General features: G+C 37.3%; 1 protein-coding gene across 4 annotated transcripts in view; it reads right to left on the bottom strand.

Moving 5' to 3' along the window:
• Positions 1-16,330, bottom strand: part of SORBS2 (sorbin and SH3 domain containing 2) — a gene marked incomplete at its 5' end in the record, with an annotated part of 144,475 nt that overhangs the window by 76,610 nt on the left and 51,535 nt on the right. For all 4 annotated transcript variants that reach the window (XM_084205049.1, XM_084205056.1, XM_084205057.1 and 1 more), the window contains one exon: positions 2,053-2,102. In XM_084205049.1, the coding sequence (XP_084061175.1) occupies positions 2,053-2,062 (10 nt within the window). The remainder of the gene's footprint in view (positions 1-2,052; positions 2,103-16,330) is intronic.

The following is a 16,330-nucleotide window of genomic DNA, read 5'->3' as shown; positions in this document are numbered from 1 at the left end:
TAGCACTCATGTTCAAAAGACAGTGTACTATAGGAAGAAAAAAAGTAAAAAAAAAAAAGGAAATAAAAAAGGAAGAAAGGAAATAGCTAGACCAGAACAGCACATAGAACAGCTTCCACCTGAGTAACTCTCTCTCTTAATGAAGTAATGCTTCAGATAGGTGCAAGGATAGATGCAAGACATCCACTTTTACACCCTACTCACATGTTTTTAATTTTTTTTGCAGTCAGAAAACAATCTACCTCAATAGAACTGGTAAGAATTGCCACATTTTCTCAATACCTTCCTTTCAGTGCAGCTGATAACATGTACATTAATATCAAGCACATAGAAGATGAAAAAAGTTTCACTGTGCAAGTGCAGAGTAGATTAAAGTTCAACCTAAAATCATCCTATCCTTAGGTAACTGGAGAAGATTTCAGATGTGTTCAGGTCTTTAAGGTCTTTTTTTAAGGCTCCTGTGTGATCAGAAGACTCCCAATCCCCAAGAGAAGTCATTCAGCAGCAGATTATTTAAATCTTATTTCTTCTCTCTTGAGAATTCATAACTTACATCAAAAATCTTAGTACAACATTGAACAAAACCGTACTTTGGGGCCGCAGTAGCACAAACTGGCAATTTACGTTTTTATTCATATTTTTTGAAGTAGAAGTTATAAAGTTCCCTCTATCATGTGATTTTGACTCATATGATGGCAATGCACAATGTAATTATAGTATGATGATTAGCAAAGTTACGTCTGAAGTTACAGTTCCGTGAAACAAGTTGTATTTTAGTACCACCTGAATTATGCAGACTGCCATGTTTAGGAAAGACACCTTCACCAAAAATAAGAGAGGACGGGACAAATTTCAAACAGTATTTTTAGAAAAAAAAAATAATACACCACCTTGGTTAGGATTTGAAAAACAATTAAGAACAACCAAAACTTTGGGGAACAAAAGTACACACTCAAACTGGAACCTTAGTTTCTCCTGTTTATTCTATTAACAAACGTAGTGGTTTCAAATGAACCGATATATTTTAACTTTGTATTAAAAGATATGCTCCAAAAATGGATCCTACTGAGTTTCACTTGTCTGAGACAACAGGAAGCCATGAAGCTGGATAATACAGTCATCTAGATAATGGCCCCCATACCATGGAAAAGTTAATCCCTTTGACTTAGAGCATGCTGCTAAAATTCAGACTTCAAAGGTAGTTCTGGTCCTCAGGTCTCACAAATCATGACATGGTGAAGCACTGTGGTTAATGATAAAGCCACTGGTTTGGAAAGGATGGAGAGGTCTATCCTTGCACCACAGTTAATCTGCAAACCAGACAGCTCACCTATGGACTCTGAAAGAGCTGACTGCAACTGAGAATTTACACCTGAGTGAGGCCACAGTTTCGGCAGTCTGCTTTCAAGAGGCCTATTCCCTCTTCCAGCACAAAGAGCAGTGCTATATCATTGGCTCCAGAAGTTCAGGAGCAAATATTACTATGCTGTCATAGATCATGAAGGTAACTTTCTGTAGAGTCCTTAATTTGAATACATCTGTTACAGCAACTTGAGGGAAAATACGAAGCGCTGTAAGTATAACACATCCTCAAGATTATCCTCAGCTGATATACAATATTACAATACAGGGATTATATGCCCCTTAATTTAATGGCAGTACAGAATGGAAAGAAAGGATTTTTAAAGCATGTGCATTTTCTTAGGAAAATGTGATGCTTTAATAACACTTTTCCATCACTGTTGTATCCTCATACTATGTATTTTCACATAAAACACACACACGCACAAAACTGATACTATTAAATTAAGCACAGAAGTCTAAGCATGCATTTTTATTTTGTGTATCCATATATGTCCATACATAGAAAAACATGTATGTAAATTTTATATATGGGATACAAATAGACATAAGCAGGCATACTATTAAAATATCTTGCTTATTTTGAGTTCAGCACGAACTGAAGTACAATTTGTTTATGAAAATTCTAGTAAATTTGGGATCTTCTCTGCTCACAAAACAACACAAAAAAATCTCACAGATGCAGCATACCTGTGTTCATTTTGACACTGGAGGATTTGCTATAAAAGTCTTCAGATTTCCTGCGGAAAATAAAATGATCTATTAATTTGCACAGGACAAGAATGTGTGGTACAAAATGGCAGCAGAGCTTTTTGGAGGGGTGGAGAATCACTGTGATACAAATGGCAGTCTTATTTTAACACTGCTTTAATTAAATTGGTATTGCTTGTCCTTCCAAAGTTAAAGATGAGCTGTCACTTCCATTATAAGTCACCCTATCTTCAAGTGTTTAGTAGCTTTCTTGTAAAGATTTGCTGTAGGATAAAAAAACCTAGTGATTAACTTCTGGTCTTGAAACTATAAACTAAAAATATTTTCCATGCAGGAATGTGGAAATATTTTCAAAAGCTTAAAAGGTTTATTCACTCCTTTATGCAAACTAAAAGATGTGAAGAGTAGCTCTCTCCAAATATTTTCTAAGCAGCCAAAGTTACCAAGTCTTTTTCAATGATTTATAAGCAGATGTGGTTGTTTTCATCCAGTGATTTAATATGTCTCCCCAGACAACACAGACATTCTTAATGTTGCTTGATGTATTTCTATGCACAGAATCAGGACGTGTGTCTTGGCACTCACAGGAGAACTCCTAATGGAGTAGCGAATCAGGTCAATTTTAAAGATAACAACTTGCTCCAAAATAATGTAAAGTGCACACGAAGGTTGAATCTATTTAGATATCCCAACTCCATACATTACTTACAAACAAACAAATAGTAAAACACAATGAGCCAAACTACAACTGCACAAAACTCATAACATGCCATATAACAGCCAACTTTAACCCACTGATGTTATGAGATGGAGCAGACACTATTTTCCACCTGCTGCCACTTTATGTCACAGCTTTCTCTCAGGATAAAGTGGCATCTGCATACTAGCCAGTCTTAGCTGTATTGTTACACATACACTGTCCAACAGAATCTACTTTAGCAAATGGGCAGACACACAAAGGTAAGATCAGATTTTGTAATATAATACAGCTTCAAAAAATAAATTAAAAATATAAACTGCCTGGCTATGCTGGAGTAAGTTGGAATCTATGCATGAGGGGCCATTTTCACGATGGGAGATTAAGGCACTAATTAATACAAGTAAACAAAATATCAAAACAATTCCAGTTTCAGTTCAACTCAACAGGAACCCTGAATTAACTGTACCTCTGAGGTAATATGTATGTTGCCATATTCCCTTGTATACCTAACGAGGGCAGACATTCCACTGCTCAAAAAAATTCCCGTTTTTCAGGAATGATCTGATCTCTGCTGCTATTATTCAGCCAGTTTTGTGACAAAAAAGATGTATTTTTTTGAGATTTCCTGATTTTTTGATTTTTTTTTAATTTCTTGAGAGCTATGGAAATAAACAATGGGCAGTGAATGAAGTTTTATAATATTACTTTTATGCTGCAGCTATCAGTAAATTACTGCTATAAATTTTTAAAAGCTCTTATAAAAACTAAGACAATTTTTTCTTTTTTTATATATGGTCTCTGACTGAAATTTTGCATTTCTTTATCTGCTACAGAATATTCTTACAGCCTCAAATTCCCACTGCATTTTCAGACTGCTAGAGGAGACACCATTTCGATGCCTTCTTTTAGCTCGGAACTGAATTGCTGACTGTACCACATATTAGATACAAAATGCAACATGATATTTATTTTCAGACCCAACAAGTACAGGACTCTTGGAACACTGCAGTGCTAAAATGATTTCTAGCAGGTGGCTTTGATATATTTACCCAAAGCACGCTTAACTCTTAGTGTATAGTTTTAACAGACAAAACTCAGTTTCAGCACTACAGCTCTGTACTCCTAACAACTTCTGTCTGAACACTTTAGGCCACATTGCTGACACTCACTGAGGGACCTCGTACAAATCTCTAATTTTTCCACATTAATCTAATTTTGCTGAAAAACAACTTAGTCTTGCATACCTAAAATATATTCATGTAAATAAGGCAATCCAAATCACACCCATGCAAACCACAGGCCTTATATTCAATACTAAAATTATTTTGACTTCTCTGCTTCTAAGGAGCTAAAGCAACATTCAAATACTTTATGATACCCGGGTAGAAGCCAAATGAATGCAATGAAATTAAATACCATATGCCTGAAATAATTTTATTCACCATTGTTTCAGTCAGTCTTTAAGATCCTTGTTTCAAGAAGGAAGTGGTGGAGGGAGGAGCAGGGAGCAAAGGGCTGGTTTTGTTTTGTACTTCTGATCCTTCTTAATTTCCTCCTGAAAATTGTTCTTTGGGAATGGGTTTGCCCCTGACAGGGGCAATGAATGTTGCACTGGAAGCATCAGACACTTCAGTGCCGAGATGCATACCCGATGCTCAGCTGACATACTCAGCTCTCAGCCAGCCAAAGGCCTGCAAGGGTCTGTGAACATGAAGCACCTCTGAGTGAGGGAATTCTCAAAATCAGTCACCTGGATCGGGCTCACACCTGATCTTTGATGCTGAGGTAAAAGAACACTAAGTTTAAGCACAGTAGCAGGCTTAACTTTTGCAAATCCTGGATTAATCTTCATAGCATTTTCTATAGTTAGCTTCATCTGGAAGAGCTAATGCAGCAGGAAATGAATGACTGTGCTAATGCACCAAAATGGGTCTGTTGGGTTGCATGCAACTGTAGTTACCATTGCCACATTTAGTTTCACTAAATACATATCCTTGATAATATTGCAATGATTAACAGCTCAGAAATTCTTTGCATTGCAAGTGGTTACTGAAAAGACTTGTGGGAATCTCACTGACATCTGCTCTATTTTCTCCAGGAGACCCTGATAGCTACTTGTAATTTCTTCTGTTCCCGGTAAGTTCTGAAGTGTGGGGTGCTGAAGGAAAACATTCTGTCACCCCTTCTGTTCCACATTCATATGGAGCTATAAAAAGGGTTAGTGAGAAGTCAAGGAAGGTTTCCCCACCCTCAGTTTATTCATGAATCAAGATGCATGACTTTACTGTTATGGGGTTTAATTCCATTCTTTTTCAGATCTTCAAGCACCTACAGACACTTAGGCAGAAGAACCACTTAGACACAGCTCTGTGCATTGTGCTCTCAGGTGACCTCACCTGAGCAGGAAGGTTGGACCAGGTGACCAAATGTGGTCCCTTTCAACCTTACCAATCTTGTGATTCTGTTATTTACTCTTTGCCATTTCAAAAAAGATATTATGAAAAGCAGATTTAAAATGTAATTTTTTGATAGTGTTTATATTAATTCTAAATCTAATTCTAGTATGTGCCCTTTATAGCTACCATTCTTTGTATTGAATTCTACTCCAAGGACCTTTGGTGAGAGGAGCAATTGATTTAGAACACAGAGTGCAGATGGATCAACAGCAGGATAGATATGTGTGTCTGGCTGGAAAATTACAGATTTTCAATTTCTTAGGTAGAGAGCAGTTCCCAGATATTTGGAGAGGACAGGAGCTTTCCTGACTTGCATGAGAGGGAGTGTCAGACTTTCATTAATGGTGCTTGCCAGTCTCACAGTTTGAGCTTGAGAGTGTAATCTACTTGAGAAAATATCTGCAAAGTTAAGGAATCGAATCAGTGGTGAGTTTACTACAAGGATTATTTATTCAGTCAGTTTAAACATTGCAGGTGATCTGCAAACACACATTTATTACCAGGCAGGATCCTATTTTGCATGTGGCAGTATATTCTTTTAATGCACATCATTAAGACTCTGCAGAGCATTCCTGCTCTGCAACAAGTCAATATAACTCATATGCCAACTCATACACTCAGCAATGGGGCATAAAAAAAAGTATGAAGCATTAGTTCTGAAAGTACAGTGAAGCTAACTCTTTTATTTCTCTCCCTATTTAAAAGAAATTCTTTCAGATGTTTCCTGTTAGCAGGAAAACGATGGCAATGGGAATGCAATGAAAACTTGATAAACCCCAAATGTTTAGATTGTGATGCCCTCACTTGCAAAAGGGAACCACTGTCCTGAGGCTTCCTTGCTAGAAGTCTCTCTTGCTGAGCCTATAAGCAGGTAGAAAGCTTATATGCAAATATACTCTTTGTACGAGAAAATGTTTGATGGAGCACAGGCAGATGATGCCTATAATGAAAATGGCTCCCCCGTGTTTCAGTTTTATTAACATGCAACAAGAAGTTCCCAAAATGGCAGGGGACCTTTACTAAGATCCAACACAGCAAGGCATATGCTGAGCATATGCTTTAGTATGTGCTTATGAAAGCCCCACAGAATTATTTCTATGCTTTATGTTAAACACTAGCATAAATACTGATTGCCCTAGACCACGCTGCCTCAGCCTACAAGGATCTGAATACTCAGAAGCTAGAAGTCTAGTTCTAATTAAAGTGTTTTCAGATAGATAATCAAAGAGAAAAACATAGGCAGACAATTGACATCATAGTTTCTGTAATTTTAACTTTAAAGTTTTTCTTAAAAGAAGAGATCCCCAAGCCAAGTGCCATTGTACATATTACACATATGCACATTATCTGGAAATGTACAGGTCAGATCATTAAACAATTGGGATAGTGAATTATTTGTACATGGTCTTAAACTTCTATTGGAACACAATGGATAAGTCACATTGTACTCAGCAGCAGTAAGTGCATGACCAGGAAAATCTCTACACACAAAAGCTCTGTTTCCTGGACCATCTGCAGTACTACAAACAAACTATCTTAGGCTGATATCTAACTTGCAGCAGATCAGATATTTGAGCCTTTTTCCTCAGCAAACACAATACTAACACTGTTATTCAGTGTACTGAGGACTTTGTGTTGGACCATGGCAGTTGGTTCTAATTCCCATGTACAAATGTTCAAAGAGTATCAGATACAGGAAAATCCACCACAGAGTCTATGGCTGACCATTCTCTAGAAGCACATCAAGGGACTGGATGCAAGTGGAGGAAATAAATGCACCATTAACCATTTCATGTATCTTACATGCGAGTTGAAAATTGCAAGGTAATTTGTATTCATGAGAATCATTAAAGTCTGAAGCACTTGTCAGGAGTGCTGCGGTCAGACTGAAGACTCTGAACTTGTCAAGTGTATGTGAAAAATGTGACAGTCTGAATGCAGGGGAATAAATCTGATGACACAGGAACTTCTTTCCAGACAGTTTTCCTAATGTAATTTCTCTGAAAATGCTATAAATGCAAGATTAAGAGAAACTCGTATCATCTTTTCCCATGTTTCTTCATGAAACATAGAAACATGTCAATTTATTAATTGTCTGATAGGAAAAGCAAAGACTGCATATTTTTAGACTTCAGGTTTCTAACAGCAATCTTTGTTTGTGCACATAGCATCAGTAGAAAAAGTTCAAACACTTGTATTTCAATCAGTATCAACGTAAGTCTCTCTCTAGAGAAAACATATGAAGCTTAAAATTTTGCCTGTTTGTAGCATGATTTTTACTAGATACTTATTTTGACTTGGTATGTAGTGAAAAACAAACAAAATTTCTGCACTTAGTTCTAAATAGGTACTTGCTGGCATGTCAAAATACTTCTCAGATACTTCAGTAGCAGAACATTTTCCTAAAATGACACTGCAACTATACGAGGATACCAAGAAAGTTATTCAAGCCGACAACATTCTGTACATTTTACTGGTTATTTTTACAGCTGCAAAAGGAACGAGGAGGACAAACTGCTGCTCTTACATTCTGCATCTCCCTCTCTACCACTACAGTAAATTTAATTAATAATTCCAGTCATGCTTGTGGTGTTTGTGATTTTTTTCCATTATTTTTACTACTTCAATATAAATAAAACAGGAGAAAGGTTCCATTAACTGAATAAAGGTTAAAAGAAAACTTCCATTAACTTGCTGACTCCAATTCACATTTCTTACACTTTTATCCAGGCACCTACTACTGTTTTTAATACTACCAAATTTTAAATCTCTAGCTTTTAGTGGTGGTTATTTTTGTTTTGTCTTCCACATTTGCTGTTGTTTCACAGGAACTGTATTTGATCAAAGCGACTCATTCCATAGGCTGGGAATTATTTAAGATTACTGCATGGGAGCATGTCACTGAAGTAAATATGCAGTGCATTGGTGTGCACAGATGTAATTACAAAAAACTCCACTGTAAGACAGAGTGCCTTAAAGGCATTCTGCATGTTCTTAGTACTTCTGAAAGTTTTCATTTTATCATGATGAAGTATTTGTCTTTTAGGAAATACAATTTCTAAACAATGGAACCCAGAATTCACCTGTCAAATCTTTTAGACAGCCTTTAAAATTTTATTTAAAGTTTAATTTCCCAGAAAATACAAATATTCCCAGAATATCCAGCTATTTCTCCATCTCTTTCAAGACAAATATCATTAGAACCATGTTCCTGTCAGAAACTCATCATTGAAGGGTTAAATCTGGATTCTTTAGATCGCAGTAACTACTAAAGTCATCAGGAACATAAGACAGTTTTAGTTTTATTTCCTGAACTTTGCAAATTACTGGTCACTTGAATACTTCAAGTATTGTCTAATTTTCTTTTTCTATACAGTATGACAAACAATGCATTCTTGCTCTTGTCTATTAGGTATGTAATATGTATCAATTTCAGGCTAAACATACATAAATCTCTACCTAAATCAGAACTCATTCAAATAGGGCTTTTTACTCCCTATGAGTCTATACCACTCCCTAGAGAATCAGTGAAAATAGTGTTAATTCAAAAAAGAAAAGTCTATTTCTGTTTGCCTCTGTCATTTTTGTCTTAAATATAAAAATATGCTTCCTGCACTACTGGGTAATGCCACATATAGCTAAGAGAGTTGGACCAATGGGTGAGGTGATACAAAACTCCTTAATATATTCTTTGAAGTATGCTGAAGGAGCAGCATTTTGCTTTAATCTTTTTGTGACACACACATATAACCAGAAAGAATAGCTATAACTTAGAAGACGAACTAGGAAGATACCAAATGAAATATTTTAATCCTTATTATTTTCTAAGATATTAATTTGAAGGGACTGTACGGGAAAACTTTCAGTACCCCTCCATCGAGTACTGAAAACCTGTGGCCAATTTTGGCTAAACTTGACAGAGATGCAGAGGTCTTGGGAACACTGAAGGCTTACAAGTTCCATGAGGGATTCTCATAGAGAATACAGACCTTACCAGAGCCAAGTGGGCCATATCCTCTAGCACTGTTAGATAAAAGTGAATTCATACAGGAAGGAAGACTTCAGAGCCGTATATGGATAAATGCATAGACCTTATAAACCCAGCCACAAAACTCTCTCCCACACAGCATCCAGTTTAATTTGCCTTGTTAGGCAGGAGGAAGACAACAAAAACAACCAAAATATTTCTGCTGTCTAAAAAGGTGAAGAGTTGAACCCAAGCTTTTTCCATTACATTCATTCCAAGCTCTGCATGGACTGATGACTAACACAGTTGGAACTCACTGAACTGCCTCGGTGTGATTCAATTCCAAAAGGTGTTTCAGCCTTTGCAAGCAGAAGTAACTTTCCCCTGCAGAAGGGTAAGTGTCAAAGCCTGACATCCACACAGGGGCTTGACTTCAGATCAGCTCTGCTCTGCAGACCAGAATCAGAACTACTGACACACCTACTTCAGTGACCTCCTGGCACAGGAAACATGTGAGGCTCCTTCCTCGAGCCACATCTTTCAGTTTAGGCTTGTTGGTACATCTGCAGATCTACCCTGTGAACCCAAAAGGACAAGAACTAAAGAGCAATAAAATGGGGGAAATAAAGATCATAAGATTTTAGTTTAGATAAAGGAGTTGTGAAGCAAAACCTAGAGTAGATTTATTCACTGTTGGTCTGAACAGACATATGGCTTCTTCAGTTCTGCAGCACAAGAAATACTTTTGGTCTTTCAGTCTGCATGCTGACTTATATCACAGTGCCTCAATCCCTAAATGACTCATCAGTGACAGCAAGTCAAATGCTATAAACTTCTATCTTCTATCCCTGCTATAAAGCCTGCCTTATACCATGCAGTGTATCTCATTAACTCCTAGCACATTTTGCCATTTTTCAAGAATCATAACACTGCTTTACACAGCTGTAGTCCCATTGGAGACTTAACTGCCTGGAGGAAAGATTTAACAGCAGCAATACTATTGTCTCTCAAAACTAAGGGAAACTCCTTATGTACAGCACATGAAAACCAGAATAATCAGCCTTGCAAGCTTGAATTTGAATGTTTTGCTGATACTGCATTTTGCCTTTTCCCACGGGGTGCAATCATCAATTTTCATTTCATAGAGTTTCACTCCTCCAGATACCAAACATCAAAATAATGCCACTGCTACTGTTTTCAACACGAGTATGTGCACTGTACTGTCAGCTGATTTCAGACCTCATGAAATCCAATATGCCTCAATGCTTATAGAACAACAACAAAAAAAGCTACAATTCTTCCTAATATAAATAGCCAAAGAAAGAACTACTGACCATTATGGTTGGGAGCATAGTTAACTCATGTAAATAAGGAGTGTTAATACAACTACCTGTACCTGCTAGATGAATTTCAAAAGTTCTAGACATTTGGTAGATTGTATGCTTATCCTTCTCTCTCCCTCTCAATACCTTATTCTTCACCAGCACATTTAAGATTTCTGCTAATGAGCACATCCTTTACTGATTCTAGAGCAAAATCTAAAACTCACAAAGATTAAGCAGAATGTTATTGGAACAGTTGTGAGATGGCACACAAAAAAGGTCCATTCTTCACAGAAATGTTGAAAGAAAACATCAGAGGTTTGTGCCAGGCTTGCAGCACACATGGGACAAGGTTAGGGATCTCTGGATGCCTGTACAGCACTGCCTGGTGTGGCTGTGCAGTGCATGCAATCTGCCTGCCAGCCACCCACAGGTCAGAGCTTTCTGTGCTCTTCCACAATAATGCACAAGACCCACTACCACTGGAATGAAAAGGGAGAGGCACAGATCAGGATGAGTTTTCACTCTCTTAGTTCCCTACTACCAAACAAACTGTGCACCCTGAATAATCTACTACTGACTGCATGCACCCTGAATAGTCTACTACTGACTCCATGCCTTACCCAAACCTTCTCCCACATCCCATGAGGAGATCCAGTTTGTATTCTGGATGAGGCCACAGATTTGCAGAAAGAAGTGATTATAAAATGATTGCAATAGCTACATCCACACAGAGGGAACAAGCTGAAGCAGTAAAGGTAGCATCAGCTGTACTGGCATTTCCTACGGCAGCCTTCACAATGCCAAGGTAATTCCTCTGCCCATCACCTTCTAGATTTTCTTTCCTTCTGAAAAGAAGGGGAAATACTGAAGTCTAATTATCTGGCGCCACAGGGATACCCAAATCACTTTTCTAGAGCCATTAGACAAACATCTGCCTTCTAAGCTCTCAGCCCCAGATCCCTTCCTAGCCAGTCTTATCTCTCTTAACTCAGTCAATTCCCAGCTTGCTGCCACTACTCTCCAAACCAAACTCCTCCTTTCCCTGCCAAAGGCAATTTGTCACAGTCTACTGCTCTTATTCCCTCAGTCTTCAAGCCAGGCAGCCTTGTCCTCTGCAAAGACTGGTCTATAGTAGGTCTGAAAGAATAGCAAACACCAGCACCTCATTTTCAGATTGCTCTAGCATTCATTGCAGTACCAACTACATGAATAGTCCCACTCATTCCCCATACTAGCCCTGGCACTTAGAAGCATTCAAGTACTCAATTCTAATTTTCCATTCATGTGCAGTGGGAATAGGTTTTCAGATTCTGTTTTTGCCAAATCTCTACTGAGCACCTGCAAACAGATTTTTGGTGAATTTTTGCAACGAGAGGGAAAAGTCACATTCCTATCAAAGCTGTGCTAAACTTTTTCACTGTATTCCAGCCAGTGAGTCCAAATTTAGCTAAACTATAGGTGACCAGAATTTTTAATGTAAACAGAACCATTATATTGTAGAACCATGATCTTGAAACAGAACCTTTAAGGAGCAGATTATGATAATAGTTAAACAGACAATGGGTCTGCTGCAGCTAGTTAACAGAGGCTAACAGTGCAGTTCTAAACAAAATGATGGAATATTTTAGCTTTAAGACAAGGTTTGTTTCATTATTACAATGAACCATGACAGTACATATACAAATCCTTTTCTGCTTTCTGACCACAAAGTGACATTTTGCCGGGGCTATGTTCCAGGAGCACTGATGGCAACAGGACTGAGTGGGTTTAGCACTGGCTCCAAATGCAGTGTGTTACCTCAGATTAGTTCAAGTGTACCTGCAGCAGCCCCAGCTCTGACACCACCACAAGTGCTATTCAGGGCTCATTGTTCTGCTTGGTAAGTGTCACTCAACTAACTCAGGGAGTGCCTGCACATGGGATGGGATCTGTTTCAGGAAAACACATAGATCAGTTACATGCCCTGCTGTAATACCAGCTGTTCAACCTCATCAACTGCAGTATGAATAACAAAAAGGGGGATAGATGACATAATGCAGCATGACAGAATATCTTCCTTCATATACTACGCCCCAGATTACTTAATATAATGATTAAAATTATGTCTTCAGCTTAATCAGGTGTACCCAGTATCTTAAGGTCAGTTTTAGAGCACTAGGCATTTTTATGTGTTTATTTATTTTAAATTGGCAACAGCAAGTGCCATTCCCTTAGCAGATGTTCTCAGTTCCCACACTCTTAATTATAGTTTTATAACCACAGCCACCTACCATACAGTGCACTGAAGCAGTGTGTCATTTTGAAAGCCACTGTTACTTGCTCATTAAATTCCCCTGCTTTGTAGAGCACAACTGATTTCAGCTGTATGCCAACCCACATGTACCCAACAAAGACACAGCCTTCAACTCCAGCACATGTATTTCACGTGAATGTGCACAAGTTAACGTGGAGGCATGCTAATTTTGTTTAGGAGTGTTCTGAAGAAGAAAATATCATTAAAGTAAATGCATTTTATGATTTTAATTAATACACCACACTGATTCTTAAGTGGCATAACAAGTTACAGTAATTTTTTCACTGAAGAGGAAATTTATTTAAAATAGCTTGAAAAATGGAAATTTAACTGTAAACAAATCTTACTATCAACAAACTAGACAGAGAAACATTGAGAACACTGTTACCTTTCTATTGCTTTCACTCACCACTGTATGAAAATCTAGAACTTTAAACAGGATTCAGACCTCATACTGAACAGTGATGGGACCAATGTATGTTCCAATACTGTCATGGAAGCCTGTAACCTTCTCCTTTCAGCTCAGCCATAGGAAAACCCACAAGCTTTTTGTCAGGAAGAAGAAGTGTCAGGGTGCTCTGTCAGTTCTTGGTTTTCTCAGCAGCTTTCTGGGATGTTTTTCAGCACTCACAAGTTACTTACAAGCCACTGAGCAGCAGCCCAGCAATTCTCACAATGGAATATAGTATCTTTAAAGTGACCATTTCCAGATTTTTCTGCAGACAGAAGAGTCTGCAGAGGCAACTGGTGAATTTTAATTATCTTACAAATTGTGGTCCTAAATAGCAGATTGGTAAAATTTTTAAATCTTTAAAAAGTCATGGGGCTATAGGCCTGAAAACACACTAACTATGGAACTCATCAACATCTGCTTTGTAAGGATTTTTATATTTAATAGTCTGGCTTATAGCAATATTATTTAGAACTTGTTATAGCAATTATTTAGAACTTGTTATTTCACAATCATTCAAAAAAGTATAATTAGTCACATGAAACAGTAAGAGAGGACTGTATGGCAGATGGGTATAGAAGTAAGTGTCTCCTTTTTTAAAGGATTCAACATTTAAAGAACTAACATTAAATCAGATTTAAGAAATTTAGAGTGACTCAAATTATTGATGTTTCACCTGATCTTTCTGAATGAAAAGGAAGAAGGTTTAAACTCACACTGATTTTTTAAATATGCACCTTTCTTGTCAATAAAAGAATTATGCTAACTAGTCTTGAAATTTCCTGAAGTCATAAAATAGCTATCTGTGAATAGCTGTCAAATTAATAAAATTAATGAACTGAAAACACAATTGCTTTTTCATTCCTTACAGCAGTTTACAAAACACAGTGTACAAGAAACCAGAAGCCTAAAAAAAGGAATAATTTTTAAAAGGTAAAAAGCTATTTTAATATCTCCACAAAGCCATCACCTTAAATTGGCCCCAGGAGAAGTAAATACCTTCCCTGAAGACTGGTAACATTTGAAGTAGTAAGATGTTCTTTCTCCCATCTAAATGAAATGGTATCAGAGAACTTCCAATCAAAAGATGAGATCATTCTGAAAGTCCATGCAAAGGACTATAACCAAAGGAATGTATGCAGGAATCAATTTGCCTTTAAAAGGAATTTTTGACCAAGACAGATTAGTGTTCTATTTTCTATTTCAAATAATTAAAAATTATATACTCCTTGAGAAACTAACAGTTTTAGAGAATAAATGGCCTGTATTATTGCTGATGCACATCAATTTTTTTCTTTCTATTCTACTCTCTTGCTGAAATTCTCACTTTCATTCTTTCAGTACTCTAATTCTTTTCATACTCATTTGGCACCTCTATGTCTAACCCCACACAGTCCCACTTTCCTGACATCCTATCCTCATTTCTGAAGGCGATCTAAGATAATTTTTCTCTTCTCCACTTGCTCTAAGTATTATCAATGGCATAGGTTCAGAAGTACCTAAATTAACTTCTTTAATTTCAAAGGTGTGGCTGTGAACACCTCTCTGCTTTCTGGTATTTTGGCTGTAATTTCATCCCATTCTGTTTTACCTCCTGGAAGCCTCCCTCTCCCTCAAAATCCCATTCTGAAGCATTGCCCCTGTTGCTGACAAATGTGCACTTCTTTATAGGGTTATTATAATGAACACTATATATGAACACCCCCTTTTAAACTTGATGAGGTCAAAATTACCACCCAAACACCACATTTTGTAGGAAAATACTTTTTCATAGAAAAATGTTCATAGAAAAGAGCAGCAATTACAGAAAATAATGCATAAGTTGCAAGATTGTTATGAGGTCCTGTTTTGGTTTTATTTACTTGTAAGCTCTTTTTCAAAATCACGTTTGATTTTTTGGCTAGTCTAAGCTTTTATTTAAATATCAGTTAGTTCACTGTAAATAGGCTCTGAAGAGCAACACAAACTAAATGTTTCAAAAAAATTATCTTAATCTGAATTTCCACTCATAGAAATTTGACGTTGATGTTCAGGTTTTGATTTGCTTAAAAAGTCCGGAATACTTTCTGTAAATTTCAAAACAATTTCTGTACAGCAAAGTAAGAGTTTCCCATGCAACTCCATTCAGTTCTTTAGCTCTGCCCTATGATTCACCTCAATTTAACCACTGACACAGCAACAGTGCCTTGCCTTCAAGCATATTTTAATGTAGCATTAGTTACCTTAAAGAAACCAGAAGGCAAACACCAGATTTAAGTGAAGATTCATATTTTTCTCCTACTCCCTTCTGCTACATAGCTGTAATATACGAATTCTGCTCTCATTTAGAATAGTTTATACCTCCTTGAAATCAGCTGCCTCATGATACCATGTTCACACTTCCTCTTTAAAAACCTTCTCTACTACTCCTACCTGTGATACATTGTTTAGAATGAATATCATTGATTTTTTGATACAGCATAGTAATCTAATACAACTCATTATTTGCTTAGGTAAGAGATGTCTACTTATATGCACTTTCCAACTAATTTCTAAGTGTCTGTCATACTGTTTTTCAGTATAATTATTTTATTATTTCTCACTACTTTATAAAAGTGGTGGTTTCAACACAACCACTACAGTGAAAGCCTGTACAACAGAAAAATCACTCTCAATGGAAATTTTTAGATCACATGGCAAGCCAATGCTAATACCAAAAAACACTGAGTATTTTGAAAATTCACACTGTCACTCAGTGGTTCTGTGATTCTGTCCTCCCAGGTCACTGTTACATGTGAAGGGACCCTGCTCTCCTGGGATGGCTGAGCACCTGCCTGCCCTTGGGAAGCAGTGAATTCATTCCTGGCTTTGCTTTGCTTGAGTGTGCAGCTTTTGCTTCCTCTATTAAATTGCCTTTAGCTCAACCCAGGAGTTTTTGATTTTTTACCATTCCAATTCTCTCCCCAATCCTGCTGCTGGGGGAGTGAGGGAGCAGCTGTGTGGGGCTTGGCTGCTGTCTGGGGTAAACCACAACATGCATTCTTAGTTTGCTTTGACAACAGCCATCAAATTTGATCCATTAGTAA

Source organism: Fringilla coelebs (genome assembly GCF_963513975.1).
Source record: "Fringilla coelebs genome assembly, chromosome: 4".
Lineage (NCBI taxonomy): Eukaryota > Metazoa > Chordata > Aves > Passeriformes > Fringillidae > Fringilla > Fringilla coelebs.
Note: the sequence above shows the minus strand (reverse complement) of the source record. Positions and strands in the feature narration are given on the sequence as shown.